The sequence below is a fragment of the Pleurodeles waltl genome, chromosome 1_2 (assembly GCF_031143425.1).
Source record: "Pleurodeles waltl isolate 20211129_DDA chromosome 1_2, aPleWal1.hap1.20221129, whole genome shotgun sequence".
NCBI lineage: Eukaryota > Metazoa > Chordata > Amphibia > Caudata > Salamandridae > Pleurodeles > Pleurodeles waltl.
Window position 1 is genome coordinate 418,140,603 of NC_090437.1, and position 13,787 is coordinate 418,154,389.

General features: G+C 43.9%; 1 protein-coding gene across 1 annotated transcript in view; it reads left to right on the top strand.

Moving 5' to 3' along the window:
* PTGR1 (prostaglandin reductase 1) overlaps positions 1–13,248 on the top strand; it is a 284,796-nt gene extending 271,548 nt beyond the window's left edge. The window contains exon 10 of the mRNA XM_069240499.1: positions 12,636–13,248. Coding sequence (XP_069096600.1) covers positions 12,636–12,746 — 111 coding nt within the window. The 3' untranslated portion in view covers positions 12,747–13,248. The remainder of the gene's footprint in view (positions 1–12,635) is intronic.
* Positions 13,249–13,787: the final 539 nt, after the last annotated feature.

The following is a 13,787-nucleotide window of genomic DNA, read 5'->3' on the forward strand; positions in this document are numbered from 1 at the left end:
ACCATATGTTTTACAGTTGCCAAGGCCTGTTGGCATCCTTCCATGAAGTTCTTTGTGCACCGCGCAGCTCCAGCCCCCAGCACTCTATCTTGCGACGCACATCTTCTGGAATGGTTCTCCGACAGCGTGGGAGCCTTTGTTGTAGTGCTGCATGGGCCTTCTTTTGCACCTCCTTTGTCCCCGTGCTGTGGGACTTCTGTGCATGCTGCCTGCTCTTCTGTGGGCTCTGTGAGTATCTGAGAGCCTCCTCTGACTTCCCTTCCTGGGTAGAGTCCACCTGGTCCTTCCTGTGCGAGCTTTGCGTGTGCCAAGGCTTGTTGGCGGACTCCAGCGACAAAACCAGACTGCAATCCTCCATCCGGCGTGGGACTTCCCTCGCACCAACTAGGAACCTGACTCTGTTTTCTTGGGTGCAATACTGACTGTTCTTCTTCACCGGTGGTTCTCCTTTTGCACCTTCATCCATGTTAGCAGGGGCTCCTGTTCTCCCTGGACTCCTCTGTGCTTCTTGGACTGGGTCCTCTTCTTCCACAGGTCTCCAGGTCCAGGAATCCACTGTTGGTGTCTTGCAGTCTCTTCTGATTCTTGCATAATCTTTTTAGTTTTTGTGTGTTTTCTTTGAAAGTTACTGTGTTTTACTCCTTCTTTCCTGGGTTCCGGCGTGGGTTCTGGTACTTACCTTCGGTGTTTTCTAGTACTCCCAGACCCCTCTACACACTACACTTGCCTAGGTGGGAAACCGACTTTCGAATTCCAACTTCTTAGTATATGGTTTGTGTTCCCCCAGGTCCATTTCTAACTATTGTGATTTTCACAAATTGCACTGTTTTCTAACAGTTTTTACACCTGTTTTTGTATACTAGTGTATATAATTTGTGTAGTATTTACCTTCTAAGGGAGTATAGCATCTATGGTATGTTTTGCATTTGTGTCACCAAAATAAAGTACCTTTATTTTTGTAACACTGAGGGGCATATTTATACTCTTTTTGCGCCGGAATTGCGTCTTTTTTTTTATGCAAATCCGACGCAAAACTAACTCCATATTTATACTTTGGCGTTAGACCCGTCTAGCGCCAAAGATCTTGGAGTTTGCGTCATTTTTTAGCGTGGACACCTACCTTGCGTTAATGATATGCAAGGTAGGCGTTCCCGTCTAAAAAATGACTCCGAGGCATGTGCGCCGTATTTACACTCCCGTGCAAAAATGACGCACGGGAGTGGGCGGGTCAAAAAAAATGACGTCCAGCCGCTTTTGCGTCATTTTTTAACGCCTGGTCAGGGCAGGCGTTAAGGGACCTGTGGGCTCGGAAGGAGCCCAGAGGTGCCCTCCCATGCCCCCAGGGACACCCCCTGCCACCCTTCTCCACCCCAGGAGGACGCCCAAGGATGGAGGGACCCATCCCAGGGAACTTAAGGTAAGTTCAGGTAAGTAATATTTTTTTTTTTTTTTGTGGCATAGGGGGGCCTGATTTGTGCCCCCCCACATGCCACTATGCCCAATGACCATGCCCAGGGGACATAAGTCCCCTGGGCATGGCCATTGGGCAAGGGGGCATGACTCCTGTCTGTGCTAAGACAGGAGTCATTTCAATGGGGGTTGGGAGTCAAACAAAATGGCGCAAATCAGGTTGAGGCAAAAATTTTGCCTCAGCCTGACTTGCCCCATTTTGTGACGCCCAAGCTCCATTTTCCCCTACGCCGACGCTGCCTGGTGTAAGTCATTTTTTTTTACGCACACCAGTCAGCTCCGCCGGCTAACGTCATTCCATAAATAAGGCGCCCGCATGGCGCTTTGGAATGGCGTTAGCCGGCGTTAACATTTTTGACGCACAACTGCGTTGGCGCAGTTGTGCGTCAAAAAGTATAAATATGGCCCTGAGTATTTTCTTTCATGTGTGTGAGTACTGTGTGACTACAGTGGTATTGCATGAGCTTTGCGTGTCTCCTAGATAAGCCTTGGCTACTCAGCTACAGCTACCTCCAGAGAGCTTGGCTTCTAGACACTGCCTACATTTCACTAATAAGGGATAACTGGACCTGGTATAAGGTGTAAGAACCTTAGGTACCCACTACAACCCAGGCCAGCCTCCTGCACCCACACTTCATTTAATTAAACACTCAGAAGTTTCTGCACTTAGATAAATATTTTCATGGTGCAGGCTTAACCACTTGGGTGCCTGGGACGAGCTGGTCTTGCCCTCAGCCACGGTTGCCATATGCCAAGGACGAGACCAGCTCATCCTGCACACGACCCACTGGCCACCCACCCCCCGCCCCTGGGCAGCGATGGAAAGAGAATCACTACCCCTTCCACCCAACGCCCCCCGAGCCACCCCCACCCAGTGACATCTGATGACGTCAGTGCACAATCACACACTAACCTCAGTAGAGGTCGCCACCATAGCACAATCATTTCTCCTCTGATCGGGGGTAGGGGAGATCAAAGAGGCATCAAAGTAAAAGAAAGTCTTTTTCTTTCCTCTGATGTCTTTCTGAGCATTTCTGCAGCCCGATCGTAAAGCGATCGGGCTGCAGAACTGCCCACTAGAAACTAGGATTTTTTTTTATATATATAAATAATGAAGGAGAGCGACCCCTTGGACAAGGGGCACTTCCCTGGTGGTATTTTTTTAAGGGCCTTTCTGTCCCCCTTGGCGGCAGATCGGCCTATTTTAATTAGGTCCATCTGCCAGATGGAGGGGCAGAAACCTCTTGACGCCAGGGATTATTTACTTTTTTTTTTATAGTAGGGGAGCAGCCCCATAGGCTAGGGTCACTCCCCAGAGGGGCAAATTGTTTTTAGGCCATTTCTGCCCCCCCCCCCCCCGGGGGGGGCAGATTGGCCTATTTTTATTAGGCCGATCAGCCCCCAAATGGGGGCAAAAACCACTAGGCACCAGGGATTTTTGGGGCGATTTCTTTTTTACAGTTGGGGAGAGACCCCTTAGGCAAGGGTTGCTCCCCTGGGGGGGGGGGCAATTTTATTTTAGGCCATTTCTGCCCACCTTGGGGGCAGATCAGCCTATTTTTCTTAGGCCAATGTGCCCCCAAGACGGACAGAAACCACTAGACATCAGGGATTTTGTTTTTTGCGCCAATTTTACATTAGGGTCACTCCCCGGGGGGGGCAATTTATTTTAGCCATTTTTGTCCCCCTGGGGGGCTGATCGGCCTATTTCTACTAGGCTAATCTAAACCCGGGGGGGGGGCAGAAACCACTTAGGCACCAGGGATTGGTGTGTGTGTGTTTTGTTTGGGGGGCAGCCCCTTGGGCAAGGTTCGCTTCCAATGCGGGCACATTACTGTTGGTTGTTTCTGCCTCCCATGGGGGCAGATCAGACTACTTTTGTAAAGCACATCTGATCCCAGGGGGGGCAGAAAGCCCACCAGACACCAGGAAAATGTTTTTTTTTCAAAAACAGAGTGTGAGGGTATGGCCATACCGCCCACCCCAAATAAATGGGGACAAAGTTGTTCTGCCCGCCGGTAGACAGGTGATGCAATTACCCCTGATCCATCCTAATAGATGCCACTGAATAAAAAAAAATGGGCTGGTGGCTACCAACCAGTATGGGCATGGTTATGCCCCCACCCCAGCTGAAGGGGCTAACAGTCTTTCAGCTCTCCCCTGCACACTAAAAGATCTTATCCCAATGACAAGCAAGAGGACATTTGATTATTTGGGGTTTTAGTTTTACATTTGGGCCATGAGAGCTTGTCTAACTCTCAAAATCGTCCCACTTGGAATGGTGAGGGCTGCACTTTTTGGACTTTGGGAAGCTGCCATGTTGAAAAATCTGCGAGACCTAGACACATCTGAAAACTAAACATCTGGGTGAGTCCAGGGTGGTGTGATTCACATGCATGTGCACCATTTTCTTACACACAATCCCCTGCAAACTTCCAACTTTGCTTGAAGTCACACATTTTTCCCTCATTTTGTGATGTACCCTTCCGGAATCTGCAGGAATCTACAAAATTCCTACCACCCAGCATTGTCGCATCTATACTGAAAAAGATTCTGCCCCACTTGTCAGCCTAAAATTGTTTTTTTTTTCTGACTGCTCTTTTGGACCTTATTTGGTTCCCCCTCAGTTTCGACAAGTTTTTGGCTCTTACCTGTCACAAGGACTTGGCCTACCTACACAACTGAGGTATAATTTTTATCAGGAGACCGAGGGGAACATTGGGTAGTAGGAAATTTGAGCCAGTGTGGTGATCCCACACAGAAATGTGGGAAAAATTTGATTTGTTAGCTACATTTTTTTGATGTGTCCACATAATGTTTTGGGGCATTTGCTGTTGTCTGTTGCAGGCACTAGGCCTACCCACACAAGTGAGGTACCATGTTTATCAGGAGATGTAGGGGAATGCTGGGTAGAAGGAAGTCTGTGGCTCTCCTCACATTCCAGAACTTTGCAGCACCGAAATGTGTGGAAAAAGTGGGGGGGGTTTGCCAAATTTTGAGGTTTGCTAATCATTCTGGGTAACAGAACCTGGTGAGAGTGCCACAAGTTACCCCATCCTGAGTTACCTTATGTGTCTATTTTTCAGAAATGTCCAGGTTTGCTAGGTTTTCCTAGGTGCTGGATGAGCTAGAGGCACTTTGCAAAAAAAAGGTCTGTTTTCTTTTGGAAAATATGTTGTGTCCATGTTGTGTTTTGGGGCATTTCCTGTCATGGACACTAAGCCTACCCACACAAGTGAGGTACCATTTTTATCAGGAGACTTGGGGCAATGCTGGTTGGAATTTGTGTCTCCTCTCAGATTCCAGAACTTTCTATCACTGAAATGTGAGCAAAAAGTGTTTTATTTGCCAAATGTTGAGGTATGCAAAGGATTCTGGGTAATAGAACCTGGTGATGTTAGAGGGAAATCTGTTAATAAAATAAAACAAATCATTTTGACACAATAATATAAGTTTAATCGATTTTCAGCTGGGAACAACAGGCAGTCTCACATAGAGGCCATGACTGAAGTTCAAAGTTCTGGTTCAAACACCAGTAGCATTTATACTGTAAAAACCACAAAAAACTGTGGTCAAGAGTTCAGCATTTACGTAAGCAACTACAAGCAGTACAGATAAGGTAATGAGGTGCCTCTGGAAAGAAGCACTTGCACTTGTTGGCCTCATGGGTGGGCAAGTTACAGTGACGTCATTCACCATATCTATCTTTCTGCACAACAAGAGATTATATGTTGCGTGCTGCTCATGGTAGCCCTCCCTTGCAAATACTTATCTGACCCTTTACACAGTTCCCCTTAACACAATATGAATGACTAGTGGTTTTTAGGACCCCTGTGCTAAGGAAGGATACACCCTTCTGTTCCACCCTGTTCATGCTAAGTGAACATTTTGAAAGCAACAGTTGGTGCAGCTTTAAAGAAAAACTCTCATTCTAATGTGGCTTGGGCCTCTTATGTGTTTCAGCACAGCTAACTTAACAATGCAGCATGTGTATATGTTTCCTAAGTAAAAAGTGTTTGTTTGTCCTAAATATGACCTGCCTTTTCTATTGATCCCACAGTCTGTCTTTTTTAACATGTCATGTATTAAACCTTTCACTACTTACATTGGTTTACAACTATCTAGCCTAAAATGTTTGTGTATGGGATTTAGGAACTTATGTTTGTTTGTATGTGATGTATTCCTATTCTTCCTACATCAGTGAGAACCCCACAAGTCACCCCATTATGAATTTTCCCTAGCTGTCTAGTTTTAAAAAAAATATAGGTTTGCTAGGTTTTCCTAGGTGCCGGCTGAGCTTGAGGACAACATCCACAGCTAGGCACTTAGCAAAAAACATGTCAGTTTTTTTGGGGGAAATGTGGTGTCCATGTGGTGTTGTGGGGCATTTCCTGCCGCAGGCACTAGGCCTACCCACACAAGTGAGGTACCATTTGTTAATCTGGAGACTTAAAGAAATGCTGTGTGGAAGGAAGTTTGTGGTTCCTCTCAGATTCCAGAACATTCTATCACCGAAATGTGAGGAAAAGGTTTTTTTGCCAAATTTTGAGGTTTGCAAAGGATTCTGGGTAACAGAACCTGATGAGAGCCCCACAAGTCACCCCATTCTATATTCCCCTGGGTGTCTACTTTTCAAAACCTGCACAGGTTTGGTAGGTTTCCCAGGTGCCAGCTTGGCTACAGGCCAAAATCCACAGCTAGGCACTTTCCAGAAAACACGTCAGATTTCAATGTAAAAATGTGATATGTCCATGTTGCGTTTCCTGTCGTCGGCACTAGGCCTACCCACACAAGTGAGGTACCATTTTTATCGGGAGACTTGGGGAAACACAGAATAGAAGAACAAGTGTTATTGCCCCTTGTCTTTCTCTACATGTGTAAAAAAGACATTTATTTGAGAAATGCCCTGTAATTCACATGCTAGAATGGGGACACCTGAATTCAGAGATGTGCAAATAACCTCTGCTTCTCAACACCTTATCTTGTGCCCATTTTGGAAATACAAAGATGTCCTTAGTACCTATTTTTCACTCTTTATATTTCACCAAATGAATTGCGGTATACCCAGTATACAATAAAAACCAGTTGCAAGGTGCAGCTCATTTATTGGCTCTGGGTACCGAGGGTTCTTGATGAACTTACAAGCCCTATTTATCCCCGCAACCAGAACAGTCAAGCAGATGTAACGGTATATTGCTTTCAAAAATCTGCCATGGCTGGAAAAAGTTATAGAAGAAAACATGGACAGAAATGGCTGTTTTTTCACCTCAATTTCAATATTTTTTTATTTGAGCTCTTACTTTCTGTAGGAAGACCTTGAAGGATCTACACAAATGACCTTTCGCTAAATTCAGAATTTTGTCTACTTTTCAGAAATTTTAGCTGACGGAGACCCAGCATTGGTTCCACACCCATTTCTGTCACTAACTGGAAGGAGGCTGAAAGCACAAAAATAGCAAAAATGGCATATGTCCCAGTAAAATGTGAAAACTGTGTTGAAAAATGTGGTTTTCTGATTCCAGTCTACCTGTTCCTGCTCCCTGGGATGATGGTGATTTTAGCACCTCAAACCCTTTGTTGATGCCATTTTCAGTGAAAAAAACATATGCTTTCTTCTGCAGTCTTTTTTTCTCATTTTTCTGAAAAAAATGAATTTTTTGCTGTATTTTTGCTAATCTCTTGGTCTCCTCCTGGGGAACCCACAAACTCTGGGTACCTTTATAATCCCTAGGATGTTGGGCAAAAAGGACGCAAATCTAGCATGGGTAGCTTATATGGACAAAACGTTATGAGGACCTAAGCACGAACTACCCCAAATAGCAACAAAAAAAAAAGGCTTGCACCTGAGGGGAAAAGGCCTGGCAGCGAAGGGGTTAAAAGTAAATAGTTTACACTTACTATACTTACTCTTGTGAACTATTTTCAGTAGTATGGAGAAAGATCTATAGTTTGGTGGATTTTCATGTGCACTTCTGGGACTTTTTGAAAGTACCACTAATGTCAGAAATAGTGACGTTAGGAGGAAACCTAAGGTTCGATGGCATCTGTCGCTGTAGATACGCATGTTCTGCAATAGCTCGCCATCTGGTGTTGGGCCGGAGTGTTACAAGTTGTTTTTTTTCGAAGAAGTCTTTCGAGTCACGGGACCGAGTGACTCCTCCTTTTGTCTCCATTGCGCATGGGCGTCGACTCCATCTTCGATTGTTTTTTTTCCGCCATCGGGTTCGGACGTGTTCCTGTCGCTCCGAGTTTCAGAACGGAAAATTAGCTAATTTCAGAAGATTTTCGTCGGTATTGTTGCGTTCGGGATCGGCGTACTTTGATTCCACACCGCATCGAAGATCGAAGAGCTCCGGTGCCCAAACGCCCTTTCGAGGGGGGTTTCGAGGTCAAAGCACACAAGCCAGCACCTCACAAGCCACACCGTCCAGTTACCAGGGACAGTATAGAGGAGGTTTTCGGGGACAATATAGAGGAGGGCAATTCCCTAGAAATAGAGGAAGATTTCAAAGCCCCAAAGCCCCTACTACTAAACAGTGACTCACAGGTCACTCACCCCCTCCACACAACACCAGTGGGGGGAAGAATAGGCCATTATTACAAAGCATGGGAGGAAATCACTACAGACACTTGGGTTCTAGCAATTATCCAACATGGTTATTGCATAGAATTTCTACAATTCCCTCCAAACCTACCACCAAAAGCACAAAATTTAACAACACACCATTCCAATCTCCTGGAGATAGAAGTGCAGGCACTATTGCAAAAGAATGCAATCGAATTAGTGCCAAACACACAAATAAACACAGGAGTTTACTCACTGTACTTTCTGATACCAAAGAAGGACAAAACACTGAGACCAATCCTAGACCTCAGAGTAGTGAACACTTTCATCAAATCAGACCACTTCCACATGGTCACACTACAGGAAGTATTGCCATTGCTAAAACTACACGACTACATGGCAACTTTAGACCTCAAGGATGCTTATTTCCATATACCAATACACCCATCGCACAGGAAATACCTAAGGTTTGTATTCAAAGGAATACATTACCAATTCAAGGTACTGCCTTTCGGATTAACAACCGCACCAAGAGTCTTTACCAAATGTCTAGCGGTAGTCGCTGCACACATAAGAAGGCAGCAAATACATGTGTTCCCATATTTGGACGACTGGCTAATCAAGGCCCATTCGTTCAAACAGTGCTCAAATCACACAAATCAGATCATACAAACCCTCTTCAAACTAGGGTTCACCGTCAATTTCACAAAATCCAAAATTCTGCCACGCAAGGTACAACAATACCTGGGAGCCATAATAGACACATCAAAAGGAGTAGCCACTCCAAGTCCACAAAGAATTCAAAATTTCAACACCATCATACAACGCATGTATCCAACACAAAAGATACAGGCAAAGATGGTATTACAACTCCTAGGCATGATGTCATCATGCATAGCCATTGTCCCAAACGCAAGACTGCACATGAGGCCCTTACAACAATGCCTAGCATCACAGTGGTCTCAAGCACAGGGTCACCTTTTAGATCTGGTGTTAATAGACCGCCAAACTTACCTCTCGCTTCTGTGGTGGAACAACATAAATTTAAACAAGGGGCGGCCTTTCCAAGACCCAGTGCCACAATACGTAATAACAACAGATGCTTCCATGACAGGGTGGGGAGCACACCTCGATCAACACAGCATACAAGGACAATGGAACGTACATCAAACAAAACTGCATATCAATCACCTAGAACTTCTAGCAGTTTTTCAAGCACTAAAGGCTTTCCAACCAATAATAGTTCACAAATACATTCTCGTCAAAACAGACAACATGACAACAATGTATTATCTAAACAAGCAGGGGGGGACGCACTCCACGCAGTTAAGCCTGCTAGCACAAAAAATTTGGCATTGGGCAATTCACAACCAAATTCGCCTAATTGCACAGTTTATACCAGGGATACAAAATCAACTCGCAGACAATCTCTCTCGAGATCACCAACAGGTCCACGAATGGGAAATTCACCCCCAAATTCTGAACACTTATTTCAAACTCTGGGGAACACATCAGATAGACTTGTTTGCGACAAGGGAGAACGCAAAATGCCAAAACTTCGCATCCAGATACCCACACAAACAATCCCAAGGCAATGCCCTATGGATGAACTGGTCAGGGATATTTGCTTACGCTTTTCCTCCTCTCCCTCTCCTTCCTTACCTGGTAAACAAACTCAGTCAAAGCAAACTCAAACTCATATTGATAGCACCAACTACTTGGGCAAGGCAACCCTGGTACACAACGCTACTAGACCTATCAGTGGTACCCTGCATCAAATTGCCCAACAGGCCAGATCTGTTGACACAGCACAACCAAAAGATCAGACACCCAGATCCAGCATCGCTGAATCTAGCAATCTGGCTCCTGAAATCCTAGAATTCGGGCACTTACAACTTACCCAAGAATGTATGGAAGTCATAAAACAAGCAAGAAGGCCATCCACCAGGCACTGCTATGCAAGTAAATGGAAGAGGTTTGTTTGCTACTGCCATATTAATCAAATACAACCATTACACACAACTCCAGAACATGTAGTGGGTTACTTGCTTCACTTACAAAAATCTAACCTAGCTTTCTCTTCCATTAAGATTCACCTTGCAGCAATATCTGCATACCTGCAGACTACCTATTCAACTTCCCTATATAAAATACCAGTCATTAAAGCATTCATGGAGGGCCTTAGGAGAATTATACCACCAAGAACACTACCTGTTCCTTCATGGAACCTAAATGTTGTCCTAACTAGACTTATGGGTCCACCTTTTGAACCCATGCACTCCTGCGACATACAGTTCCTAACCTGGAAGGTGGCATTTCTCATCGCCATTACTTCCCTGAGAAGAGTAAGCGAGATTCAGGCGTTTACTATACAGGAACCTTTTATACAACTACACAAAAATAAAGTCGTCCTAAGGACCAATCCTAAATTTTTGCCAAAGGTTATTTCACCGTTCCATCTAAATCAAACAGTGGAACTTCCAGTGTTCTTTCCACAGCCAGATACCGTAGCTGAAAGGGCACTACATACATTAGATGTCAAAAGAGCATTGATGTATTACATTAACAGAACAAAAAACATCAGAAAGACTAAACAACTCTTTATTGCATTTCAAAAACCTCATGCAGGAAACCCAATTTCAAAACAAGGTATAGCCAGATGGATAGTTAAATGCATCGAAATCTGCTACCTTAAAGCTAAACGACAGCTGCCCATTACACCAAGGGCACACTCAACCAGAAAGAAAGGTGCTACCATGGCCTTTCTAGGAAACATCCCAATGCAAGAAATATGTAAGGCAGCCACATGGTCTACGCCTCACACATTCACCAAGCACTACTGTGTAGACGTGTTATCCGCACAACAAGCCACAGTAGGTCAAGCCGTATTAAGGACATTATTTCAGACTACTTCCACTCCTACAGGCTGATCCACCGCTTTTGGGGAAATAACTGCTTACTAGTCTATGCAGAACATGCGTATCTACAGCGACAGATGCCATCGAACTGAAAATGTCACTTACCCAGTGTACATCTGTTCGTGGCATCAGTCGCAGTAGATTCGCATGTGCCCACCCGCCTCCCCGGAAGCCTGTAGCAGTTTGGAAGTTACCTTCAATTATTTATATATGTATCATCTCAACCTTAAATAGGTGCATACTTAGTCACTCCATTGCATGGGCACTATTACTACAATTCAACTCCTACCTCACCCTCTGCGGGGAAAAACAATCGAAGATGGAGTCGACGCCCATGCGCAATGGAGACAAAAGGAGGAGTCACTCGGTCCCGTGACTCGAAAGACTTCTTCGAAGAAAAACAACTTGTAACACTCCGGCCCAACACCAGATGGCGAGCTATTGCAGAACATGCGAATCTACTGCGACTGATGCCACGAACAGATGTACACTGGGTAAGTGACATTTTCATTTCAAAACATTTTAGAAAATTAGCCACATACAATCTTACCTCCCAAAGCTGGTTCCAGAAGAAGCCGTTTGCAACAGGCCAACTGTAATTTCAACACTAATTGTATAATGAAGGTTTGATGTCACTTCGAAGCTAATCTGACACAATTAGTGGAAGTTTTTCCGCCAGTCATTTTTCTGCCAGTAACCATGCATCCATAACAGACAGATCAGGAATGCACACAATTACATAGAGATCCATAGATCTAATTCTGTCTTTCTGTTATTGACTACGTAGTCGACAAAGAACACACTTCAGAAAACAACACACATTAAGAATAGATTATGGTTTACTTGCAAGTATAAAACATAACGAGTCATCCAGGAGCAGGGCCTTTCTGCAAATTACAGTCAACAGTTGTAAATGGGTTCTTCTGAATCTTTTTGGTAAGATATGAAAACTGATTATTACCGTCCAATTGTGTCTGTCCCTCATACGTGGCATTTTTAACCAGGACAGCCATCACGGTTTTAGAGCTAGATAATTTAGGCCCAGGTTACAATCCTTTTTTTGCCCATAAGCCCAACTGAATATCTCTAAGATAGAACACAAAATTCCAAATTGATGTTGAATACACCCCTAATTCACACTCGTCACTCACTTCTAAGAGGAAACTCTTTAGCACGCACCAGGAACTATAGAACTTTCATTTAGAATGTAAATTCTCCACTTGCTGCTTGTGGCCTAGAAACGTTATCACAGGCCCAGTGCCTTACAGTCAGCCACCATTTCTCATGGTCATTTCAACACTAGTTTTTGCTCGGATTTGTTTGTTTTCATTTACCATTTTCTTGTTGTGTCTGTGGTCTTCACGGGACAAGTGGCTACAACAGGATAGACGCATGGCCGTCAATTCACCGAAATGCCAGGGATAGCGGAAATTACATCACACTCCCTTTTAGCTCCAATTTCACTTTCACTCACACACACACACTTATACATACACACAAATTCACACTTTCATACACTCTCTCATATAAACACACTCAGCAAGGACATCCAACTGAGTGGTATACCTGGATGGAACAAAGGGTGTTAAAGTCTGAGGATATTTGCATACGTTCACAATGTTATGCAAAAATATGCCAAGAGTTTATTTATTCAGAGTAACAAACCTTTCTTTTATTTGCAGGGCAAACTGAAGTACAGAGAGCACATCACTAATGGCTTTGAAAATCTGCCTGCAGCCTTCATGGGAATGCTAAGAGGAGAAAACACAGGGAAAGCAATCATAACTGTATAAAACAGAATGCAAATTCTATGTGTTTACTTTAGTGTTAAGCCAATGTTTTTCTCCCTAGGAAAAACCCCAGTGAGATGTCTCTCCTTAAATTAGGAAATGGTGAACAAAATTTCTTGCAAACTTTATCTTTCAGAGCATGTCTTTCATTCGCTTATTGTAACTTCAGAACATTGTTTATCTACACTGATACACTGTTCTGGTAACTGGTATATTTGGATTCGCCTAATGCGAGCCATTTGGGAAAGTAGGAAATGATTCATGGGCGTTCCAGCTGAGGACCACTGAAAATCATGTTAAGTGCTATTAAATGCGTGTGGATTTTATGGAGCATTGTTCATGATAGAGTAGTTTGGGTGATCAAAAACCTTTTACAATCATTTCAATAAAAACATATTTTATGTTGTATGCATGACAAGTATTTGACAAGTTATGGATTACTTTTTCAGTAACAATGTCACTATGCATTTTTCACCTATATGCAAAATAAATATGCTTGCTTCCAGTCCTAATTGTGAAGAATGTAATGTTGATTTAAGATTTCTCAGACTCTATCACAGGGAATTAAGGAGGCAATTTATATATCGGCAGGTGGCCCATTTCTCTGCCAGTGTGATGGAGAAAATTACTCTAGTGCCCTTATGGAGAGGCCTTCCGCCAAATTTTGAAGTAATTACCAAGATTGCGGTCAGTTCTAAAGCTTTGCCAGAAATGCCTCTTACAGTGTGCATGGCGCCATCAAAATGGCCGAGCCTTGTACCAAACTGCTTTTGTTATATTTTCCAAAAGAAAATCCTACAGCAGAAATTTATTTTTGAAAACAAAAAAGTTAATGGAAGCCGTTTCCCAGGGCAAGTTGGCGTATTGTGTTTTTTACTGTCTTTTACCGCAATGGTTTGCTTGGTGATAAAGGACAGAAATTAAATGGCTATATATCTGCTCAGGCTAATTGGGTGGATGGATTTATAGCCAATTCTCTGGTGGCCCTTACCCCGTCGGGCCCTTGGAAAAGTTTGTCGGTTGCAAACCTATGGTCCATCCACA